General features: G+C 30.4%; 1 protein-coding gene across 12 annotated transcripts in view; it reads right to left on the bottom strand.

Annotated features, from left to right (window-relative positions):
* The window catches only part of LOC143075549 (uncharacterized), a 127,177-nt gene that overhangs the window by 78,365 nt on the left and 21,542 nt on the right, over positions 1–27,270 (bottom strand). For 11 of the 12 annotated variants that reach the window (XR_012978343.1, XM_076251014.1, XM_076251016.1 and 8 more), the window contains exons 2-4: positions 18,504–20,456; positions 17,214–17,289; positions 3,500–3,645 (exon numbers count right to left, since the gene is read on the bottom strand). Coding sequence is in view for 11 of the 12 variants with exons in the window: in XM_076251014.1 (XP_076107129.1) it covers positions 3,500–3,645; positions 17,214–17,289; positions 18,504–20,456 (2,175 nt within the window). In the remaining variant the exon portion in view is untranslated. Of the gene's footprint in view, positions 1–3,499; positions 3,646–8,690; positions 8,829–17,213; positions 17,290–18,503; positions 20,457–27,270 lie in introns of those variants that run through there. The other variant, XM_076251018.1, reaches the window with a different exon arrangement.

Below are 27,270 nucleotides of genomic sequence, written 5' to 3'. Positions count from 1 at the left end.
TGATATAACTGTTACAAGGCTATTCAATATACTGTCCAAAACATTCTACGATTCTTCCTGACAAATAATTGCTATCTTAATGTCGTGTATCATGTCAATCGGCACAAAATCTGTCTTTTTATAAAAGGTTATCGTAATCTACACTGTCCTGTACGAAAATTAAAAACTGCTTTATTCATGATAACACCAAAAATGACTCGATATCCAAAATGAAAAATAAATTATCCGAGACACATCAATGTTTTCATTCTGTTGAAACTTGGCTCTATCTATCTATATATGTAATAAATTGGCCTAACGAAAAATAAATATATTGATAAATCTTGGATTGATTCTTTAACGATATGCTAGTCCAATACATGAAAGGAATTTCCGACAAAAAGTAAACACGGCCTTTCATTATTATGGTGAATAGCATACCAAGGTTTTGATAATAACTATCTATGTAAACCCGTATAATCAACAGGGATTATAGTCATAACGGTGAACATTAAGGTGACAAAATTTGAAGGCAATTACTTCCATGACGAAATAAATGAAAAATAATTATTTAAAATGGTATATATCTTAAAAGATATAAATGTTCTTTTGTGAAGACCAAAATTGGTCAAATTAGTTACGTAATAAAATAATTAACTTGTCTATTGTGTAACATAGGGTGGAATTACTCATGTTGCAATTAAAGAAATGGAACCAAGTTCTTACATTGAAATTTCAATTTGAAGTTTAAAACATTTTAAATGAAGATATGACAAATGTCAGGCAAAAAGGTTTTCCCAAGAAATCTTCTTTTCAAAAAATTTAGAAATTTCGTACCACATAACTAATGAAGTTCATATTATTTCATTCAATATTTTTTTCTTGGGAATTATAATAATAAATGTTTATTATGTTTATATTAGGGTGTGTATTACGAATGTAACAGCAACCTTGGGGACAAGGACTCAAATAATTTCCCCAAAACCATATATTCACTGTGTGTAATCAATTTTATGAGGCTCCAATTGATTGCATTTTTTTAGGGGGTGGGGGTGTAAATAGGGGGTTGAGTTTAAGCACTATGAGTAATCTACTGGTGGCTAGTTTTTATTGAGGAAAAGCAGATTCCCCAAAGAAAACCATTAAGGTTAAGCTGAAAAACTGACAATCTTATTCATCAAGATTGGAGTTGAATGCAACTGCCAATTTTGTGCCCTAGGACTTCAACAATTTGACTCAGTGTTAATTCTAATACTTCAATTCTCCATAGTGTCTTATTTCAACTTAACATATTTTTTAAACTCAGTTAGTTACGTTTCATTGAGTATGATAAACTTCTTAACTAGAATTCTAGAAGCAGTTAATATGCGATTAATCTTGAAAACATCCATACTTTTTTAATAAAAAGTTGTTCTGTAGTTTTCAATCCTGTGGCTTAAATCATTTGAAAAAAATGAACACATGAAACAAGTAAAAAATATAATCTTTGAGATGCAAACTGCAAAATTATGCCATTCAATGTAAACTCACAAAGCAATAAGATTTTTTTTACAAAACAGTAGAAAAACACTTGTCAGAATTACCCCATAAAATGTCTTTATCATATTTACACAACGAATTGTCAGAGCTTCTTATTGTATCATACAAGTTCAATATGTATAAAGAACATAACAAAATAAACATGTTATTTGCTCATAATATTAATCCTTGTTCTTAACACCTTTTTGTTTTATTTATAGATTGTCAAGTGCTGTGTTTAACGTGATCAGACCTCCTAGTTAGCTTGTGAATGGAATATCTCAAGAAGAAAAATATTGACTAATATTTAACTACATGTATGTACTTTAAGTGCTTAATTTGCTTCTAGCTCATAGTTTCATGTATTATTCCTAGAGATAATACAACGCAATTTTTAGACCAATCACATTTTTGATCTGTAACATGTAATTTAAAGGGATAGTCAAAAGTCACATAATATCTTCAACTTCTATGCAACTTTAAAAGCAGAAATTATCTCTATAACAGTCAATATCCTCCAATTGCCCTTCAGCATTCACAGTGTAAACCCATATAACGGACAGACTTTCGCTGCATGATAATTTTGTTAAAAATATTCAACAGTTAAGGGAACAGTCTTGCTAAGACAACTGGTAAATATCAATTGTAAACTATCCATTGTAAAAAAAAGATGGGGTTAAAAAATCATTCATTCAGAGATCTAACAACAGACAAGCTGATGAAGAAAGACATCAAACGATAGACATCTATTTGTTTTCATTCTCTTTTTCAACCTAATTTTGGACCCTTTTATTTTCCGCTCAAGTTTTACCTTTTTTTACAATATGCGATAAGATTATAAGTAATTAACTTATCAACAGTAAAACTTATTGTACGACAGGCTTTTAATTCATAATAGCTATATTAGACATAAAACATTAGACATTTAAACCCTCCATCAATAAACTTTTATTTTAAGCATTGCATTTATTTATAAATCAAGGGCGATACTTTCATTACAATTTAACAGCCCAAAAATAACTTTGAATTTAAAAAGAAAGTAATCTGCCATACATGTACTATCAACATTTACTATGGAAAGGACCAACACTGGTAACCTCTGACAATGGTTCCCTGTCAGAGATTGTACAATGTACCATCAGTCTTACTACCTCATTGTGAAACAAACATTTATCAAGGCTTTCAATATCTGATTAATATCATAAAACAAACATTGAAGTTAATTTCTAACAATTATATGTTCAAATGGGTCTCAATTTATTTCTCCGATTTCACACTTTTGTCAATTTCTTGCCAAAATAACGATATCTTTTACAATCAATGCTAGATTAGTGTCAGTAAGTGTAGTGTTGCTTTGATGGGAAATTAATATGTTCATTCACGCCATAAATCACTCGATTGCATGTTAATTTGTAATTTCTACATATTCGGTGTCACAACTGATTCCTTAGATAAGTATTTTGTAAATAAAATATATATATATAACTATTGTCAACAATAAAAAATCATCACATCTTCAATGACACTTTCTTTTCAATTTCATTGTTGTCTTTCATAAAATTTTGACTCATGGTTTAATTGATAAAATAAATTTTGGTTGTATTTGTCAAAACATTGATATATCTTTATTATTTGAAAAACTGAATGGGTTTTAAAAAGTAAAAAAAAAGATTATGTCAATAGATAGTTTGGTTCTGTAAATCTATATGACTAAAAATGTTGACATCTGAAATTAAATAAAGCTCTCCAGATGGAATTTTTTTCAAATTTTATGTTGATAAATAAGAATTTATTAAGAAACTATAAGGATTAAACTTCCTCAGGCAAAGTTGACTTCAGATAAATTTAGGTATTTTTTATGTCACTTTGCAGTCATAGAGCTTCTAACAATTATACACATCTCCCTGGGTTTTTTTTATTTGTAAAAGTTTTTAATTTTGCACTTAAAGTAAATGGCAGGTTTGCAAAAAAAGAAATCTCAATTTTAAATAAAATTCCATACCAATTTTCTTAATTCATCTTTACTATCAACCCCACTGTAATCTTGTTGAGCTGTACAATCTAGAGTTAAGTCCCTTTTGACACCATTTATTCTCAAACAGCTATCAACAAATTGATGAACCACTGGTTTCCTTCGTAACTCAAATGCTGAAATAGAAACATATCATTTGAGTTAATTTCACTTTTTTCATCTTATGATATAAAACAAAACTAAAACCATAAAGACATCAATTTTATGAACCCACATAAAATATCAAGAAAGTGTAAACTTTTACGACAGAAAAGTTGCTTATACTGAGAATTTCATGGCATATATCTCTTAATGTTCAATAGTACCCTAATATATATACTGTCAACGTATATTTGTTCCACCTAACAGAAGTTCCAATGGAAACTTTGTTATAAACAATGTCATAATATCTGTTCCTGTTGGAACAAATATTCTATACCAATTATTCCGTTATGAACATTTACTGTAATATCTATTCCAGTGGAAATAATATTCCAGAATATTGTTTCCATTTGGAAGTTATATTATGAAGGAACTTCTATTCCGTGACAATACTACACACAAACCTCAGAGAACAGTAAATATACAAGTCTCTTTTTGAAGACATCTTTATATATCTTAATGGCTTGGATTTGAAAACATTTAATCATTCTGTCACATTTTAATTTCGTCTGCTATTGTTTGTTTATGTTCTAATATATATGTCTGTTCAAGAAACTATCACATAGATCACTAAAACATACATGTTTCAAAGACATTATTTTGGATAAACTTGTCAATCATGTGAATTTATTCAGTACAACTACGTCAAATGCATATGAGACACGTCACTACAACACTTCAATAATGATCATAATATTTACATTTTGTTTCATTCAAACGTTCATTTTTTGATACATGTAACAGTAGCAATTTGGTCATCTATTCAAGTACACAGCTACTTTTGCATAGGTACTATTTCTGTACTAAAAAACTGTAGTACTGGAAATCTACTTTTAATATTCAGTACTATTTTGTTACTTTAAAATGATTGTAATATTTAGGTATCTGTATTTTACAGTACTTTATTTGTACTTGAAATTTATGTACTACAGATTTTTGGTTACTATCGTTACATTTTCAGCATTTTGAAATCTCTTAAAATTATGATTTTCAAACATGGAATATTGTATTAATTCTGTACCAAATTATTAAGTACAAATCAAGTACTGTAAAATACAAGTACCTAAATATTACAATAATTCTAAAGTAAAGAAATAGTACTAAATATTAAAAGTAAATTTCCAGTACTACATATTTTTAGTACAGAAATAGTACCTATGCAAAAGTAGCTGTGTAGTACTAACTAATCAAATAGATTACCACACTGTGTCAGGTTCCTATTATTTAGAAAAGAGAATGGAAATAGAAACGGGAACATAGAGACAACAACCCAACAAAAGACACATAACAGCTCAAGGACATTTAAACCTAGGTATCAAATCTTTACATCATTTCTTATGTAGTATACAAATTCAATGATTGTAAATAATACTTAAAAATTTACTAGTTGTTTTGTTATTAATCTACATATTGAATTGAAGTCCTTTAAAAGTTTAGGGAAATCAGCTTATAGATCATTTTTTATTCAGGATCAAAAGATGTAGTGATGGAATAATGGAATGAGGGATGGACAAATGGGAAAAAAATTGTATGGATAGATTGTGAAAGATGGATGGACAAATGGATGAAGGAAAATGAATGGATGGAAGAATTGATGGATGAGAGATGGATAGATGGATCAATGTTCAAGAACAAGCCGGTAATTTTTCAACCATGAGGACAAATTGTTATGCGATATGTATATTATGAATAATGTTTTACACAGATTTATCACCTTGTGAAGAGTTTCTTATTGGCAAACATACCACATCTTTTTTTTATTGATTTAGTACACGCTAGCTCACAATGAAACAGTTCACAAGAAATTGTGTAACACAGAACTGATACATCATTCAGAAACTTCGCTTTTAACCAGTCATACCCTTAAACTTCTTAATTCCACATGATTAACTCAGAGATGAAAATAATACCAATGTTACAAGTCTGCTGTTTAAGCAGCCAGGAATAATATGCACAATTTACAGCACTTTAGAGTGCACCTTATTGTCCTACTTTCATGCTATGAATATCAAACCTGATTTCTACCAGACTAACATCCCTAGATTGATGTTTATAGCGTTACACAGAGAAATTATCCATAGAAACAGGTATTTATTAAAATAAGGAGATGTGGTATGATTGCAGATGAGATGAATATCTGCCAAAAAACAAACGAACAAGGATGTAAAAATATCCTTTATTATTCACAGTCAAAAAGATTTTGCAAAAACTTAGAGGTGTATCACAATTAATTAAAAAATTTATACACTGTAAGTCTTGGTATGGTCAGGGATTCAACTGTAGACCCAACACTAAATGGAAGCCTGCTGACCATTTCACTAACTTCAACTGCTTTCCAAAAAAGATGTGGTATGATTGCCAATGTCTGAATGACACAACCCTTAAAGAGAGACTAAATGACACAGAAATTAACAAATAACGGTCACTATACTGCTTTCTTCAAGACAGGGAGTTGTTACAAGACATGATTTCCCTAAATCATTTGTATGACTTGCAGTTTGTTTATACCGAACCAAATAGTTTAAATAAAATGTGACAAATCATTTTTGTATAAGTATCATACTGTGTATGCATAATATCTTCTTTGGTAAAACCTTATACAAACATAATCTATCTCCTCCAGCTCAACCAAATATATCAATCACTCCGAATTAAAAGTTTACTGTGTTTACGTCAAAGCCACATGAAAACAATTCAACAAAACGTCACCATAAACTCCCCAATGTATCAACAAATACAATGTACGTCTTTAATTAAGTAAAAATTAAAAAAATTGTGTCATAAAAGGTATCAGATATATATTTATATAATATTTAATCTAAACTAATACTTTGGGTATTTTAGAACGTAAGCATGTGTGGCAATTTTTAAAAGTGTCAAGTAACTACATTATTTTTTCTGTATGAATAATGCTAGCTGTCAATTCCATGTGCAGCAGTCTTTTTTATAAACACAGTGGACCAAAGTTTTTAACACCACAGGAATCATGTCAATCTTTATTATGTATATTCCTTATTTCATGAATGTGAATAGTTTAATCTTACATGACCTACCTGTAATTAAACTTCATTGGTATATAATGAAGTTTTTTTGGCACTTTATTTACTATGAGAGTAAACAAACAAGACAACTTAATATACAGTGTAAATGTTTACAGAAAACTGGTCTAGTTTTATGACTCTTATCATGGTTTTTACTCTGGTATGAAATTGCAGTATAGGAAAAACAGTGAGATATTTAAGAAAAAAAAAAAAAAAAATTGTGATAATTTTTTCATTTTTTTTTAATTTGACATTTTTTTCAAAATTTTGCACACGGCACAAGTCTTACATATTGTGATATAGTGACTGTTCAACCCAAGTATTGACAGTTTTTACAATACTTTCTCAGGAAATGATATAATTTTTGTTTGTCATTCCTAATGACTTTTTAACCATCATGGAAATATGACGATCTCCCACAATGCAATATGTAAATTTTTGTACTTTTATGATAAATACTGAGACGATTAACGTTCAAATTAAATTCTGCTTCGTCAGGGAACTGGAATTCATAACAGTGTTCAATTTTTATAAAAAAAAATACATTTTACTACTAACAAGTGTTGAGGGGGGATAGGACCTTTCAGGATCCAGGAATTCTTTTTTCGAATTACGGGATGTCGGTATTTAAATTTATTTAAATTCGGGACCTCCGGATTTTGTGTTTTTAAGCCCAGGATTTCAGGATCAGAACCCCCAACCCCACTCCCCTCCCCCTGTGTTACAACCTTGTTCCGAAGTAATAGATCCTAATAGTAAAGATTAATGACATGGATTGTACGATCATTACAATTTTGACGGCCCAAAAAGCATGGTTGCGGTTAAATACATGTCTAATGCATATGTCTGATACTAAATGAACAATAAATCCTACTATTGAATTCTTGTAAGTACCGAAATAATCCACTTTATAGTCAAATGTGAATAAAGAAAAGCAATAACAATATTTTACGTATTAAGTCATGCCAAATCTGCATTTTTAATGTGCATTATTATAAAATAGAACTAGGTTAAACTTTGACTATTAATTCACACAAAAAGGGCAAAAAATTATATGTAGCATGGTTGGAGACCAAGCAAGTGATTTAAAATATTTTACATATTAGGTCATGCAAAATCTGCAATTTTAATGTGCATCCTCATAAAACAGAACCAGGTCACACTTAACCTATTAATTTGCATAAAACATGTAAAAACCTATTAATTTGCATAAAACATATTAAAATCGATGAAATAAAGTTGCATATTTGGACTATGTTCAATCAAGTGTTAAACTACCATATTATTGATATAAAATGTAACAGGAAATTTAAAACATCTTTAGAACTATTTAATCAAAGTGAAGTCATACAATGCACCTTTAAAAATTTAAGTGTATTTTGTGGTTAATATACAAAATTTATTATTCATTTGATAGAATGTAGAATGTAGATGCAAAAAGTACATGTATCAAAAAAGAATAAAGTGGGTCTCTCCGTTTGTTCAACTTTAAATCTGCATTATAACAGTCTGATAAACTTGTAAGTCGGAGAGATTAACAAAGATGTTGTAAACAATTGCCATGTCACCTTAAACAACTTATACAGTTTTAACAGTATAGTGACCCCCCTTTTTGGCTTAAAACAAAGGAGGGTAGTAAGGATTTTTTTCATGATGAACTATTATACATGTAACAAAAGTAATTTTTATCTCAAAACTTTTAAGATTAGCAAATATAAACAATTATAATCCACTGCCTTTGGCTCAAAGATACGATAAATGGTATTTCAAACAAATCTTTTTTTCTGAAGTTAAACAAAGTAGTTTTACTGACTTCAAGTGCACTTCAAAATTGTTTCCAAGTTTAAACTTTCAACACAATATTTAGATAATACAGAGTCATTCATAAGACGCATGTTAGTTAGAATCATTTCTTATTGAGTTAAAATTCAAAGCAATTGCGTCAAAATTGTAAGTACATTCCAAAGTCTTGAACTAACCTCTTAAGATTCCCATTCTTTTTCTTATGTCTGATCCTTTATGTAAAGATATTCCAAATATAAACAAAAAATAAAGTTCTCTATGTGTAAGTAAGTCTAACTATGATCTAATAAGGAGTGCTTGAGACCAAAGCTTTAAATATATGTCTCATATCAATTCTTTTGTTTGTAAATGTTTACATGTTTTCATCAATTACTTTACTTCTTTGTTTTTGAAAACTTTATTTTATCTATTGCCAAGATATGACTAATATTGGACTTTCCGATAGATGTTGACTTCCCTTTAAATTTAACGTTAATTGTTTAAACACCTGAATTTGTCAAATTTTATAAAACAACGTAGGTAGGCTCTTTATCTTACCGAAACATTTTGATATTCAAATGAATTAAAAGACGGTTATCGTTTCATTCATATAAACTTAACATAATTCGTAATCTTTGCCGAGACCTGAAATGTTTGATTTACAGTGCATGCAATATTGAATAAGACCTGTCTAGGTTATTGACATGGTATGGGCAAAGTGTTCAAATCATACATGTGCAAAATACCCCACGACTCGCGTGCTTGACATATGAGTAGGTTGTAGGCATTGTCATGCTGACTTTGTTCAATATTTGATTTTTAAAAACCTTTGTTTTAAGAACAAAGATTTTATCACCAAAAACAACCTCGTTAAATATACAAGTGTCAGAATCGTTGAATTCTTCCTTCTGTTAATAAAAACCGCAGAATTTAAATGAAATAATAAAGTGTTATAATCTGATTTTTCATACCATCTATAACTATAGAGGTATTTTAACAGTAGATGAAATCTGCCTGTTTAACAAAAAATATCTTTAAATGATAAGACAAAGGAATTCTTAAGTTATAACGTAGTATGATGACAATATTTAATACATCATCATGGTATTTCCAAGTGTTAATTTAATTCAATACATAAACTGCTATTAAACAATGTTTTTTAGGAGAGCAGTACTGGTGTAGTTGTTAGCGCATCAGACTAAAAATGTTCCTGGTTTGATCCCTGTTCCTGGGAGAAAATTTCAGGAAATGAATTTTCGGCTCTCCCTTGACATCATTTGCGAGTATGTTCTTGAGAAATGATGATAGTCCCTCAGAAGAGGAAGATAAATGGGTGACACATGTTGAGAGAGGGCAATATCTCTTGCACGTAAAAGACACCTATGTAGATTTCGCAAAAGAGCAGGCTAATGCCACTACAAGGCTAATGCCACTACAAGGCTGCATTTGAACCAGTAAAGTGGAAAGGGATTAATATAAGTTGTAATAACTTGTTTTCCAGTCTACTATAAAAAAAAATATGTTTAAACTAAACTAAACTTTTATGCAGACAGTCCTATTGCAAGAGAATGTAGTTAAAATGTAACTAGAGGCTCTAAAGAGCCTGTGTCGCTCACCTTGGTCTATGTGAATATTAAACAATGGACACAGATGGATTCATGACAAAATTGTGTTTTGGTGATGGTGATGTGTTTGTAGATCTTACTTTACTTAACATTCTTGCTGCTTACAATTATCTCTATCTATAACAGTACTTTCTGTGGAAAATGTTATTGAAAATCTTCAAATTTTAAGAAAATTGTTAAAAATTGACTATGAAGGGCAATAACTCCTTAGGGTGTCAGTTGACTATTTTGGTCATAGTGACTTATTTTTAGTTCTTACTTTGCTGTACATTATTGCTGTTTACAGTTTATCTCTATCTATAATAATATTCAAGATAACAAAAAAAACAGCAAAATTTCCTCAAAATTACCAATTCAGGGGCAGCAACCTAACAACCGATTATCCGATTCATCTGAAAATTCCAGGGAAGATAGATCGTGACCTGATCAACAATTTTACTTCCTGTCAGATTTGCTCTTAATGCTTTGGTTTTTGAGTTATAAGCCAAAAACTGCATTTTACCCCCATGTTCTATTTTTTCCATGGCGGCCATCTTGGTTTGTTGGCCGAGTTACCGGACACATTTTTTTAACTAGATACCCCAATTATGGCTTAGTTTGGTTAAATTTGGCCCAGTAGTTTCAGAGGAGAAGATTTTTCTAAAAGATTACTAAGATTTACGAAAAATGGTTAAAAATTGACTATAAAGGGCAATAACTCCTAAAGTGGTCAACTGACCATTTTGGTCATGTTGACTTATTTGTAGATCTTACTTTGCTGAACATTATTGCTGTTTACAGTTTATCTCTATCTATAATAATATTCAAGATAACAAAAAAAACAGCAAAATTTCCTCAAAATTACCAATTCAGGGGCAGCAACCTAACAACCAATTATCCGATTCATCTGAAAATTCCAGGGCAGATAGATCGTGACCTGATCAACAATTTTACTTCCTGTCAGATTTGCTCTAAATGCTTTGGTTTTTGAGTTATAAGCCAAAAACTGCATTTTACCCCTATGTTCTATTTTTAGCCATGGCGGCCATCTGTGTTGGTTGGCCGGGTCACCGGACACATTTTTTAAACTACATACCCCAATGATAATTATGGCCACGTTTGGTTAAATTTGGCCCAGTAGTTTCAGAGAAAAAGATTTTTCTAAAAGATTACTAAGATTTACGAAAAATGGTTAAAAATTGACTATAAAGGGCAATAACTCCTAAAGTGGTCAACTGACCATTTTGGTCATGTTGACTTATTTGTAGATCTTACTTTGCTGAACATTATTGCTGTTTACAGTTTATCTCTATCTATAATAATATTCAAGATAATAACCAAAAACAGCAAAATTTCCTTAAAATTATCAATTCAGGGGCAGCAACCCAACAACGGGTTGTTCAATTCATCTGAAAATTTCAGGGCAGATAGATCTTGACCTGATGAACAATTTTCTTCCTGTCAGATTTGCTCTAAATGCTTTGGTTTTTGAATTATAAGCCAAAAACTGCATTTTACCCCTATGTTCTATTTTTAGCCATGGCGGCCATCTTGGTTGGTTGGTCGGGTCACTCCACACATTTTTTAAACTAGATACCCCAATGATGATTGTGGCCAAGTTTGGATTAATTTGTCCCAGTAGTTTCAGAGGAGAAGATTTTTGTAAAAGATAACTAAGATTTACGAAAAATGGTTAAAAATGGACTAAAAAGGGCAATAACTCCTAAAGGGGTCAACTGACCATTTCGTTCACGTTGACTTATTTGTAAATCTTACTTTGCTGAACATTATTGCTGTTTACAGTTTATCTCTATCTATAATAATATTCAAGATAATAACCAAAAACAGCAAAATTTCCTTAAAATTATCAATTCAGGGGCAGCAACCCAACAACGGGTTGTCCGATTCATCTGAAAATTTCAGGGCAGATAGATCTTGACCTGATAAACAATTTTACCCCATGTCAGATTTGCTCTAAATGCTTTGGTTTTTGAGTTATAAGCCAAAAACTGCATTTTACCCCTATGTTCTATTTTTAGCCATGGCGGCCATCTTGGTTGGTTGGCCGGGTCACGCCACACATTTTTTAAACTAGATACCCCAATGATGATTATGGCCAAGTTTGGTTTAACTTGGCCCAGTAGTTTCAGAGGAGAAGATTTTTGTAAAAGTTAACGACGACGGACGACGACGACGGACGACGACGGACGACGACGGACGACGGACGACGGACGCCGGACGCAAAGTGATGGGAAAAGCTCACTTGGCCCTTCGGGCCAGGTGAGCTAAAAATAAAAAGATGTGGTACGATTGCCAATGAGATAACTCCATACCTGTCAACTGACCCGTATTCTGCGGGTGTGACCCGAGATTTTCACAATTCTGAGGGATCACCCGTATCACCCGGAACACCCGCTGGGTCATTGAAATAACCCGGGAATTCCGAAAATGACCCGATTTCACCCGTATTTCTTAGCCTTGAGATTGATTTCATAAGTAATATTCCTTTGAAATACCGGCAAATTCGTCATTCGACTATGAACAGGAAGTTCATCTAGCTATGTAAACTGTCAAATTAAGTGACCCATTAAGTGCATGGCTTCACTTGACTTAAACTCTCAAAAAGAGACAAAATGACTCAACGGTATAGGTCACCCTACAGCCTTCAACAATGAGCAAAAACCATACCACATAGTCAGCTTTAACTGAAAAAAAAACTGTAAAGCAATTCAAACGAGAAAAATAACGGCCCATTTTTATAGAAGTATTGTCTGCTCCTTTTTACAATATTTGTAATTCAAAATATCAAAACTGACATTTCGTTTAAAAAATAAGTAATGCTTTCAAAAATTATTACAGTTGAAAAATATTTGTGAAAGGTAATAATCAAAATATACAGTTATATCTAAAAAAAAATATTTTTCTGATTATTTGTGCCAGTTGGTTCATGGCACCAAAAAAATGGATCAAAATATCAAAGGCATAATCATCATATGTTTCAAATAATAACATCTATCAAAATCTTGGCCTTTATAATTCGATACAATTTAAGATGTACTTTGGTTTACATTGATAGAAATTCAATCGTCATAATGACAAATCGTCAAATGTAATAATTAAAGTTTACGATCTAATTATAGTCTAATTTGTTAGATGGTTATCCGTTCCAATGTGAGTAAAGGGGTTATTCAAGTCAAATTTCCATTCATAATATTTAAGATTATATGTCATAGATTTTTATCATTTTAATAAGAAAGCTATTAATATTGATCCCACCATATTTGATACCCCTGGAAATGTCATAAGAAGGTTGTCATCCAATACTGTGTGTCATGTCCGCAGATGGTTTGCCATTTCTGGGAGGTCGGAATCAGATCATCATAAAATCCCCTTTTCTTTTGATGGTCTATATGCATCAAATTTAAGATTAATCTGTTTCTAATTGAGTGGAAAATTACAACAATCAATTTGATATCAACTAGTCCTAAAACATCAATACATGAATCGCTTAATCAAATCATAGAAGTTTACAGGTCAATTATTATTACAAAACTTTATTTCATTTTAAACACTTGTTTTAAAAAATAAATCCAAATGCACTTCTTTTGTTTACATTAAAATTTAACAATTATGATGCAAAAAACATTTCCTTCTCATCAAAACATTTTGAAATATTAGTTTGTGTTCTTTGCATTCAAAACTATAAAAATAATGCTCATTCAAATCTTTTTAAACCAAAGAAATTAATATTTTATCCTTTCAACAGCTTACTTTAGGAATTTTGTGATCCCCATTAAACAGCTAGGAGCAAAGGCAACATATAGCAGGGATAGTTTATTTACACATTTTGACAAATAAACATATCTGCAAGAACCCATAGTTCAAATCTAGAATAGAAAACTTGCCCCCAAAAAAAACAAAATTGGACATTAAATCTTCTGTTTATGGGGATAGACAAACATTGGTTTTCATCGCAGGGGAGAAAATTAGGTCATAAATCACCTCTTCGATCCTTATTCCTGACTGGCGATAGAGAATCCAAGATAAATCATTTCAATTGTTAGATAATCGTAATCCTTTAAAACTACTAAAGGTGATAAAATTAGGCTCTTATCAATTATTTAAAGCTTTATTTTTTCCTTAAGGGTACATGGGACTTAACCGATAATTAATAATGGTTTAAATGTTCTGAGCCCTATTTAAGTTTCATACTTTAAACATATCAAATGCAACAATTTGATTGTGTTCTAATATTTTAATTATCTAATATAAATGGTGTATGAAATAGATATATTTGTATAACCAAAATAAAGTCTGGCTCATGACAATTTTTTAACACCCACGCTTGCTCAGATTTCTGAATAATTTCTAGTAAAAAGTCAGCTTTGAATGAAAAATATGTTACGATAGTCATTTCATATTTATATATGATAAAAACTACAAAAATGCAATGACAGTCAATCGAAGTGCATACAATTTTAATATTATGCAGATACTCACATATCCTTTTTTCATGCACTTAACCCTTACCACAACATTTGAAAAAGTAACGATGGTCAAAGGATGTTATACCCAAATTTATTATTTCACTGTGTATTCAATTTTTCAATATTTTCTTTGGCTTAATTCAAAATTGTCAAAAATATTATACAAGATTAAAAGGCAAATAGTGCTATCAGGTTTGTTTGATATTTTCAAAATTATGATTATTTCTATACCTTTGTCTTAAAACCACAGAAAATTAAAATCCCCAAAAATGTAATCCAATACACGCTGAAGATAAAAGTACCTGTCAACAGGTAAAACTTAGCCAATACACATCTGGATAAAATTTGCCACGATCCATCTTTTTATACTACAAAACCCGAACAATGAGGCAAAAAGTTTCATGCTCACCCATTCATTGATGTCAACAGACTTGGCGGGGAACATTTCAATTTTAATACCCACTTATTTGAATCTATTTGACAGCTCGGTGATTCTAATTCACTTTTTGAATGAGAGAGATACAATATCCTGTCGAGCTAAGCAAAAAAAATTCTATACAATTTGAAAGTTATAACAGCAATATGATCCAATATTAATATAAACAAACAACCTATATATTCCTTCATCCCTGGTTTAAAATTAAAAGTAAACAAATTGTGTTTTCAGCGTAACAAAATGTTTCAATACAAAAAAATATATTGTAAACCAACTTATTTTAGCATTAAGTTCTATCTAGACGACTTCTATACAACTTTTTGACAAATATATATATGTACAATAAATATATAAGAGAAGATTCAATTTTGAAGTGTACTTATATTCTCATTATTTCTCTCCTTGCAAAAGTCATGAAAAATAAATCGCTCATGATTTAAAGTAAATAAAACATGTTGAATACTGTATACCTTCCACTTATGTTAGTATTGGATATAAATTGTAAAATTGAAATATTCTCGATGTACCCAAGAGCAGACATTGTATTCAAGGCATGAGCTAATAAGAGGTAACATAGCTATATTAATACACTTTAAACTTATCCATCAACCTTTTTTTAGAAAAATATTGGGGTACCGCCTTATCAATCTATAGGTTTTTCTATTAATCCAAATCATGCCAAGAATTTAGAAGAAGGTATTAAATGGATGATTTTAAATGAAATAGCAACTTGAAGGCATGCTCAGACAAGTATTTCACTTTCAGTTTTTTTATAATGAATCTTGAATCTCTACTGTTCATCTGACGGACCTTCAAACATAAGCTTATTTACATGAACGAAACTTATTTCGATGATCGTTTTGGGACTATTGTTGCAGTAATTTTTATTAAAAAATTTGTGTCAATAGTTACATCAACGAAAACCAAGTCAATACAGTGTAAAATCATCTGTATGGATATGAACCACATTATATGGGGTGAACAGCCAATCTATGACTCTGCTTGAAACTGTGAATCCATTTAGCCATGTTTTCATCAAGTTCGATCAGTATTCTTAAAAAGGCCTACAAAATACTTACTTACAACTGATCTCAATATGATGTTTCAAATATATAAAAATTCATTTATTAAATTTCAATTGAGCGTGCGAGTTTGAACCTTTATAGTATACTATTTCAATGCTGATGGGTGTTATTTCAATATCTATTTTATTTCAACATGATCTTAAAACTTTCCATCTGACTTAGTTTTTTAAATGAAGACACAATTCGAGATATGTCATTTGTAAAATATTTTTTCAGTGCTTACAATTAAAAAATGAAATTTTGCCAGACCACATACAAATTTGGAATCTTATTTCACAACGGGAAAACAGATATACTGAATGTATTTAAGTATTTATTTGATAAACCTTTTAATGAAATTCAAATTCTATAGTTTAAGTGGAATAATTTTTTAAATCATACAGAATAAAGTTATGAATGGTAAGAATGTCCTAAAATGAGTTAAAGAGAATTCAGTGCACTAATCATTGTGTTTATCCGTCTGCTGTAAGAAATGAATCAGAGTAGGTCATAGGTCAATGCTTTAGAAATCAGAATTAACTGCATACAACTCTTTGTAAAAATAATATTTGAACTATATACTTATCAACTGATAGTTATTTTAAATATGCCATGAAAATTATCGCATTAATAAAACTTGTTGGATAGATACAGATTCTACCCTATCGACTCTTTATCATTGAGGAAACGTTGGAGTTGTTTCCCTTGGCTGAATTGCTGGGTGGCATACTGGTTAATTTTCTTATTTGATAAATGTGATAATACATTTTTACAAGCAAGACTGATTAGAGATAATTTACTAGATGGTACGCGTAATAATGAATTATACAAATCAAAATTGTTCGGAAAACAACTTTTTCTGAAGTCTAGGAGTTCCTTTGTATAACAATTTTAACTTGTTGAATTTTTTAGGAATGTGTGCCTGTTGTCCACAACATGGTAGTGAAGGGAGATAACTCTATATCAAATTATGTCAATGGAAAACTATCTATACCTTGTTATTAACATTAATTTTCCAGTCTAGATTCTCAAAATATTCAAAATCCAAGACTAGCTAAACATTTAAAAATAATGAAGATATCAAACTTTAAGATGTAGACAACAGGCCTTTGAATGTTTTTAAAATTACCTGCAATCTGTTCTCTCAGTTTCCTTATTTTGCCTCTGATTTTTCTTCTCTTTGTAAAATCCTGACATTCCTTCAGCTTAAATAGACAAAACCATGTTATCTAATTCAAATCATATAGCAGGCAATTATTATATAGATATAGGAAGATGTGGTGTGAGTGCCAATGAGACAACTCTCCATACAAATAACAATTTAAAAAGTAAACCATTATAGGTTAAAGTACGGCCTTCAACACGGAGCCTTAGCTCACACCGAACAACAAGCTATAAAGGGCCCCAAAATTACTAGTGTAAAACCATTCAAACAGGAAAACCAACGGTCTAATCTATATAAACAAAACGAGAAACGAGAAACACGTATATATTACATAAACAAACGACAACTACTGTACATCAGATTCCTGACTTAGGACAGGTGCAAACATTTGCAGCGGGATTAAACGTTTTAATGGATCCAAACCTTCTCCCTTTTTCTGAAACAATAGCATAACATCACAACAAAGAAAAACATACGATAAAATATTAATTGGCAGACTTAACTCAATCAAAAAACGTATGATTAAACAATGAACGAATAAATTTGATCTGCGATATCTGAATACAAATGCACAGTTAATTAAATATTAGAGACAAACATTCATGACCAAAAAGCTAACAAACAAATTCAAAAACAGGACATGACTGAGAAATATTTAACCAATCAATGTTCACTTTAGAAAAAAAACGTTTTTTTTATAATCTTAAGTTTATACAAATGTTGTAAGAATAAGTGAAGATATTACAAATAATCAAAGCTGGTGTACAGACAAGATCCGTATAAATATAAAATGACAAAAAAGCATTATAAACAGTATCAACAGGTCGAATTAACAAGAAAATACGATTTGAGAGTACTCGCAGTTACTGACAGCTAGTTAAAAGCCAAAACCAATTAATAATAAAAAATCATGCATTATGCTTAGAAGTAAATGTGTACATGTTATTGCGATTGTTTGCTGGTCTTGTATTTGTGTTGGTTTTTTTTTCTAAAAAATTGTGTTAAATATATAAAAAATCCTGTTTTTATGCTGGGTTTGTATTGTTCAGTATATAGTTTTAACATGTTGCCTTCTGTATACTGTTGTTTGCCTGTTGTTGTTGGAGTTTTTCTTTTGAGAGGGGGGGGTTAATGCCACAGCATTGTCTGTTTTTCATTGACTTATGAGTTTAAATATCATGTTAGGTATCTTCCATCTCCCTTCTTTACCCCTGAAATGTAGCAAATAATAATATATCCACATCATATTGGTACCTGTATCTGAAGCGCCTGTATTTGTTGTGTGAATTCCTCTTCAGTCTGACCTTCAACTTGACCTTCATGGCTGCTTGCAATTTTTGCCTCCTGGTTTTTCTGACAGTCGCTACAACCATCAGCAGATTCATCAACATCTATTGAATTTGAAGAAGATGAATTTTTGTCCTCTATTAATGAACTACATGGTTCTGTTTCATTTTTAATGGAACAGTTGCTATCATTTTGCTTTTCAACAGTTGCCTGCAAGTCTAGGTGAAATACCTCACTTTCAAGTTCTTCATTATCAGTTTTAGAGAAAGCTTCATGTCCATTTTGTTTAACAGAAATTTCTTTCTCATTTTCATTACATTCACTTTTATCAGTTTCATCTGTCTTTTGAGAAGTTTGACTGATGAAGTTACCATTTATTTCATTGGTACTGTGTGAGTTATTGTCATTTTCTTTTTCTATGGAACTGTAATCCACTGACCTACGCCTCATTTCTTCAGTTATTATAGCCCCACATTCTTTACTCTTTGACATAAAATCGCCATTACTTAAAGAACTTTGATCCAAAGATTTACGTCGCATTTCTTCAGTTATTATAGCCCCACTTTCTTTCCGATTTGGTAAAATAACAATATTTCTTAACAAACTTGGTTCCAAGGATTTACGTCTCATTTCTTCAGTAATTATAGCGCCGCTTTCTTTTCTCTGTGGTAAAATATTGCCATTATTTATCAAACTTTGTTCTAAAGATTTACGTCTGATTTCTTCAGTTATAACAGTTCCGCCTTCATTGGGCATTTTTTCTTGATTAAGCTGGTTCTTTTTAAGAACTTTAAGGGAATTGCTTCTTTTAACCTCATGACCTCCTAAGATCGTGTTTTTCAGAGTCTGATCTGTATTTTCAGAATTATCGTTCGTGAACACATGTGACGGGTAGGGTAAGTTGGCAGCTTTTGAATTTCCTATACTTCCAATGACCAACTGACTTTTATAACTTTTCACAGGACCTTCCATGTTTGATGTGTGAGTGGCAGTTTCCTGTTGGGATTTTATTGCACTTTTTGGTATGTTTGATGTGATTTTCCCACGACTTAAAAATCTACAGACTTGTTTCCTATCACTTAAAGGTTCTTCTTCCAAAGCACTTTCAACTAAAGATTTCACAGAACGTTTGTCATCAATTATAGGTTCCTTTTTCAAAGCGTTAAATACTAAAGAGTTCACAGAACTGTTTTCATTAACTACAGGTTGTTCCCCTTTTGAATTACTATCAATTAAACTTTTCACAGAATTATTTTTATCAATTAATGGTTCCACTTTCAAATTACCAACAACTAAAGTGTTTACATAACTGATTTCATCAACTAAAGGTTCCACTTTCAAATTACTTTCAACTAAAGTTTTCACAGAACTGATGTCTGCTGTATTGATGGTAACATTTCTTTTATCTGAATCAGGAAATATCAAATAATTGCTCCTATCCTGAGGAGATGAAGACTTTAGAATTTCCTCATGTGAAAACTCTGGAATTTCAGTATCTTTTGATACAGTACTCGAATCTGAGCTTAAAACTGACCTTGACCCAACTTTGTCTTCTGGCCTTGAACTTGATCTATTAATTTCAAGGAATTTCTCTCCTTGCAGTTCAGGATTTATTGTTATTTTGTTGTCATTTTGCAAATGTAAAGAACATCCTTCTGTCTCTTTCACATTAGAATTAATCTCCACTAATTGTTCTACAACTTGACAATGGTAAGAATCAGTTTTGTTTACATCCTTCTTCAGCAACTTTTCTGAATTTTCTTTATAATTTTTGGATGATTTTGAAGGCTCTAATCTTAAATTTCTTGGACGGAAAGACAGTGGCTTGATGCCTCCACAAGCTTCTCTGTTGAGCCCCTGTACTTCACGTAATGCATCTCTGATCTTTTTCCGTTCTTCAAAGTTGACACAACTATCAAGCTGAAGAGAGAAAACAAATATATGTACCGATTTAACCAATGAATTATCCCAAAAATTTCTCAGTTGTAAACAAAGCTGATTTTCTTTACACATTGAAAAACTTCCTTTAGGGTTTTTTCCTTTTTTCTCATCCTTCAAAATAACGAAATATTCTAAAAGGGAGATCAACCAAATTTGTGTTTTGTAAAATATAGATTTTTTCCTAAACAATTCAATCTTACATCACACTCTTTTGAAATTAAGTAAAAAAGTTAATTAAAGATAAAAATACTGATGTTATAAAAAATTATATGCAAAAAACCTTTATAAATCTATTTCGTGGCAACAGCTTTCAATGAATACATGCAATACGATAAAAAGTTAAGCCACCTCATACATGATTTTCCTAACTTAACATGATTAGCCTAGGAAATCGACTGGAACAATCCTAGTTATGGTCTTTAAATTAAAATAACATAATGCTTTTTATTTATTTTCAGATACTTCAAAGGTCTTTCGAAATAAAAATAAATTTTTTAGATCAAGGACCATATTTTATGGATGCTCAGGGTGATGTAGAACCACATTACACTTATATTGTTATACAGTTTTTCACTCTAAATAGGATTCTATCTTCACACAATGTCATAAATGTTTTTTAATATGTATTGTTGTAAAAATTGTATAAACATAACAATAAAAACAACTTTAACATAATATACAAATAATTGGAACAATAAAACATTATGTTTGAATTTGTCAAATGTCTGTCACATAAGTACTTGTGGTAATTTTTACATTTAAACTTAAATTTGGAGCCAAGATTATAATTTGTTGATTTTCAATGGTTGTAACCTTTACATCAATTATTTTCCGAATTTACATTTAGAAAAGCAATATGCAACAACTGAAGAGCTTAAAATACGATTGGAGATTGAAATATAAAATTATTTCAAACTCCAATTTTAAGAGCACTGACAATTTATAGTCAGAATAATCAAGCAAATGTTTCATGATTTTTTTAGTACTGTTCAATAATCCTAATATTCATTGCAAACAGAAGTTAAAAAAAAATTGCAAATATTCCTCATTTGTATGGATTGCATGCAGCGTTTCCGAGATAACAAATGCAAAAGATAAAATTTTCTTTCTTCTGTGTACAAAACCTTCCTCCCTATACAAGAATACCCTCATTTATTGTATATAATATCCACATTGATTTTACAGTTTCCTTCCACCTCTTTTAAAATTATACTTTTTTTTGTGTAGTAGACATATTCACATCAATGCTTACCGTTTTCAACTCATATATTCCAAAAAATTGATAAACCCGCAAAGCACAAACAAAATTAAACTCCTGATGATGTTATTCACAGCATATATATAATATATCAGATAGATACATGTAGTATATGTATGGTAACAAACCATATACTCTGCCAGGAATGTCAAAACAATTCAAATAAAAACATTTCCTATAATTTTGTCAAATGTCACTGGTAATACAGTCCGTCAAGATAGACAGTTAAAAAAAATTGAGCTTGAAAGAATTTTTACTTATAAAACTTTGCCGACAACAGCATTCTTTTAATCGGCGATTTCATACGCACAACTCATTATTCCTAATTCACAATGAGATACATCAACCAAATCAAATTTGGCTAATTAAAATCAAAATATTTCAAACTATTTGCGGACAAGAAGTTAAAACATATATTATTATGCAACAACATTCCCCATTGTAACATGCACTGACAGTAAAAACTCCTTTAACATTTCAGTTTTTATACAATTTATGATTTATGCAAGATAAATCTAGTTAATTTGTCTCTTATTTAAAACCATTAAATACTATCAATAATAATCAAAATCTCAATTTCAAACCATTAATCTTATTTAAGTTTATTCAGTTTGCTTGTAAATTTCAAAGAAGTTGAAACCTGTATTCTCAAATTATCATATTAAAAATAATAAGAATATAAAATATACTACAGTGAAACCTGTCTAAACCAGATCTTACATAAACCGAAAACCTGGCTAAATCAAAAGTTTTTACGCCCTGTCATATCAAATTGTATGCATTGTGAACCTGATAAAATATTAAACATCTGCAAATGCTGAACAAAACTTTAAGACCTAAGGTGGTTCTGTTTCGACAGTTTTCACTGTATTATAATTCTGATAGTAATACATCTTTTCCTGAAAAGCTGAGGATTTTTTTTTATACTGCAGAAATAATAAAGGAAAATGTTTGCTAAGGCCCCAATATGGCCCTTATTTTGAGCTAAGATTTCAAATTATGATTTATTGGTCATAATATAACATTGAATTATAGCCTAAATACATTGATAAGATAAAAATAAGGAAATATGTCAAAATGTTGAATATTAAGTTATAATTAACCTTGCTGACATAAATTTTAGAATTTTTTTTTTCAAATTAGTCTTGTCAGAACTTCATTGGTCACGAGCAATGGAAATTAATGTATTTCATTTTTTTAAAAGTGTGTCAATTTAAACTGATCAATTTCATATTTTTATGTTCTTTATCAATAGTTCAATAAAAGCCTTTGTCTTAAAATTTATTATGCATAATAACTGTATATCATTTGCTTACCTTTAAAAAAGTAAGAAATTTCCAAATTACAACACAAGAAATTATGATAATAAATTCTACTTTATTAATAAGAACTCAATAGGACAAGTTAAGTCACCGATTTCTTTATCAAAGAGAAAAGCGTAAAGATTTATTTCCCCGTCACAACAATATGATTCGATTCAGATCATTAATTCATTATAGTCGTCTACATGCAGATAAACAATAGTTCTTTTTTCGTGTGCAGGAATGTTAAAAAATTTTGTAACCAAAAATTGCCGATATGGCTGAATTTTAATTGATGTCTGGGAACCACAAAGATGTAAAGTTTTAATTTAAGGATAATTTCCAGCGATATACAAAGAAAAAGTTTCAAAAACATGCAAGGGTATCTATTTGCACTGGTTTAACGTTTCTGAAAGGGGAGTATAAAAGATAAAACAAATTGTTTAGTCGATCATGAACCTGAACTAAATAACAAAAACAAAATATAAAGATATCTCATGTTATTCAATAAAATCAACATTCTATTTCCATTTTTTACCTATACTACTTTGTTTGATGCAGAATTATCAGATTTCTGCAAAAAAATTGGATAAACTGAAGGACAGACAAGATTAGATCAAAGGAAAAAAACACACCCCAAAACATATGATACACATACTAAAGAAATAAAATTTTATTTATTTCCACATACAACTTTTAAAACTAGATCACAATTGGAAAATTTTCTTTGTGTTTTAACTGCATTATACCAACATGCCTGCAAATTCTTTCAAAGTGTATTTTTTCTCCTGTTGAATTTCTTGCAGTTAAAAAGAAAGCTTTCACTTATTAACTATATACATGTACTTATGTTTACATAATTTTAAAAAACAGCTTTGGTGAGATGTACACGAAGAAATGTTACAACACTGACAACTTCATTTTGTTGTCATGGTGACTTATTTGGTTCCATCTTAAACATTTCCAACAATTGCAACTGTCAACATTTCTCTCGCATCTATAGCAACCCACTTTAGTCCACTTTCATGCACAAACTAATTCAAAAGATGTGTTATTATAATTTCCAATTTCAAGAAGCCAATTATTTTCTTTTCAGTATCACATAATGATGTGTCTACCTCCTAGCCAGCACTATTCACCCATACATTATAACTTCTATCTTGTCATCAGTATATATATTACTTATATCATTAAAGCTTTACATAAATCATATCTTATATTACTTTTTATTCATATTTATAATGTGACATTTAATCTTGTCAGATCAATAGTAAGATTAATGTACAAGTCAAGGGTGAAACCATCTTCTTAGCCGACTATATAAAGTATAGGTTTTTCTAATTGTTGAAGGCTGTACGGTTACCTATAATTGCTTATATCCACTTTATTTGAACTCTGGCAGATATTTGTCTCATTGGCAATCATACCACATCTCCTTATTTTCATATTCAATAAATTTCAAATTGTTCCCATTTACAACTAGTATACTTCAAAAAAAAAAATGGAGAATGTATCCATCAGAGACACAGATGATGCCCCTGCTTGCATGTAACATTTTAAAGAGGCATAACTCAAAATTGGTATATGTGACACTGCACAAATTGGAACTTGATCTGTATTTTGTGGTAATTAACATTATGTATAGGTTTCTTAACATTTGATTGAGATAAAGTTAAAGAACGTAAACCAATTTTGGATGTTCATACAGATGGACAAGAGTCACACTTAATGCCCCCTCCAGTATTTGTGGGGGCATAAAAAGGAGGTAATTAGGAATGCTGTATCATTGATGTATATCCAAATCATTTTTGAAACACATATTGACTCCTAGGTTATTTTACTTTTGACATATTCCCAATTTCAATTCTTAATTTCAGTTTCAATATAGGATTCAATTAGACCAATTTTCTCCCTTTATTTGTTATATACTAGGAAAACCTTATCAGAAGCTGAAGCGATGCATACCTCTGTAAACTATATTCAAGATATACAGCTGTGTGAGCTTGGTGACAGAAATAAAAAGATGAATCACATACTTAACTTTTTTATGACCTTTTATAAGCTGTTAGACGATTCTTGAGTTTCAACTAAAAAAAATTGGTACCACCATATAAGCATTGAATTTATTTGCTCTTATTATACCTTACAATTATCAGGTAAACCTTTATCATTTTGATATTTTAAATTACAAGCATACCTGGTGATTTATCTGTTAACGACCTGCCTTCCTAACACCTGTCGATGTACCTGATATACCTATCAATTATTCCCACTCCTACAAATTACGTGCTGTCCCGCCAAAAAGCATAGGGATGACTTCTTTTCCAAATAATAACAAAACAAAGTATCAAAATAATACATCTTTCAGTTCTCACAGCTAAAAGATTTTACAAATTACGTGCTGTCCTGCCAAAAAGCATAAGGAGGACTTTTTACATTACAATAATAACAACAAAACAATTTAGTATCAAAATAAAACATCTTTCAGTTGTCACAGCTAAAAGATTTTTTTCTTTAAATGAAAACATTAATAAAACCACAAGCGGATAGTACCTTACGTACATTGACACTAAACAAGTTTTACTAAGCAAGTTACTATGTTACTTAAAATTTATGATTCTAGGGTTAGGTCTGTTAACACTAAATGTGGGATTCATAAAACCTCAAAAATGTTACATTTCTTAACAAATAAATAGTGGGTGTCAAGGTCAGGCAATAAAAATCAGAAGCCTTGATCAATTCGCCATAAGCCTACATCATTTTGTTTTAATTTTCAGGTGTGTGACCAGAAATGATGGTAAAGGTGAAAATAAAACATTACTCAACCGTAGTCTAAACAAAACGGCAGTACACAGAAATGACTGATCTTTTTAACATTTGAAAGGCTGACCTCAACCATTTTCTTTTAGAAGGGGGCAGCTTTATATTCCTTTTTTTATCAGAACTGTATTAAATTTTGTTTTTTATTTCACGATCAGTCAAAAAGCTCTTTTTCTACACCCACTTAGTTTAGTCAATTACATGATGTAATCTATAGAAAACACAGTAATAATTAATAGCTTTTAAATCTTTAAATTGGCTAGATATACTTATTGTCCGGACAAACTATATTAGGTATATATTGAATTGTGTCATTATAACCGAATGCACCATATTAGATGCATTTTAAAAAGTTCATTGAAAAGATGTGTAAATATGATAAAAGGACGGTAAGATGATAGTTTGCACTTGTTATTTCATTCTTGTAATTATTTCTTGAATGGGGAATCAAGTTTTCAGTGCAGTGAATAAGTTCAAGATTATTTCTCTATTTCTTATACAAAAGTCATATTTTTTTGCACTTTCTGAACCACATCTTTGAATTACATATAAGTTCAATAAGTTACGCCACACTTTAAAAGCATTTTTTTTCTTAAATTCATAATACAAAATGTAATATCATATGACGATTTGCATTTTTTTTTTCAATCTTAGTATTTCCAAAAATTGAGATATAAAATGGTTAAAAGTTTTAATGAATACCTGCTTCATCTCTAATTTTATCTAAAATATGAGAATTCAATTCAACCTTACCAAATACAAATATCTTGACAAAATCCAAAGACAAATTTCTTTTTGTTGGCATATTACAAGTTTTATTAAAAGTGTTTTTAAAGACTGACAGGCCATTCATTAGGAGGCGGTACCCGGTACTTTTACCCTCCTATGCTATTGACAAGTACCTCCTAAATGTAGGAATTTTTATATAAGATATTCATGGAATAAATTGAAAAGTATCACCTAGAAACGTGGAAAGTACCAGTCAACATGAAAGATAATGAAACCCCTGGACTGAATAACATTAACCAACCTAACTAACAACAAATAGTCAACTAAATAGTGAATAGTCCTCTTATCATTAACAATGTACAAATATACATAAATAAGAAACAAATTATGTAATATAAGATATAAAATATTCAATTACATTTCAATTTACCCTCTCGTCTCCGCCATGAACAAGTGGCAGTTAAAATAATCCTACGTCAAGCAAGGTCAACTACACAACACAAACTAATGCACTTCAGAGCAACAATGACTTTATGAAGAACCAAGTCCCAGACAAAAATCCTTCCTAATGCCAACAGTATGACTTCATTGGCTTATCTTCGCAATATCATAATCCCAAAACCAATTTGTAAATCTGTTAAAATTAAATCTGAGTACAAAATAAATCTGAAAATCCAGCCAATAA

The sequence above is a fragment of the Mytilus galloprovincialis genome, chromosome 5 (assembly GCF_965363235.1).
Source record: "Mytilus galloprovincialis chromosome 5, xbMytGall1.hap1.1, whole genome shotgun sequence".
Taxonomy (NCBI): domain Eukaryota; kingdom Metazoa; phylum Mollusca; class Bivalvia; order Mytilida; family Mytilidae; genus Mytilus; species Mytilus galloprovincialis.
The sequence above is the reverse complement of the archived record's forward strand: the minus strand, read 5'-3'. Positions and strand labels throughout refer to the sequence as shown.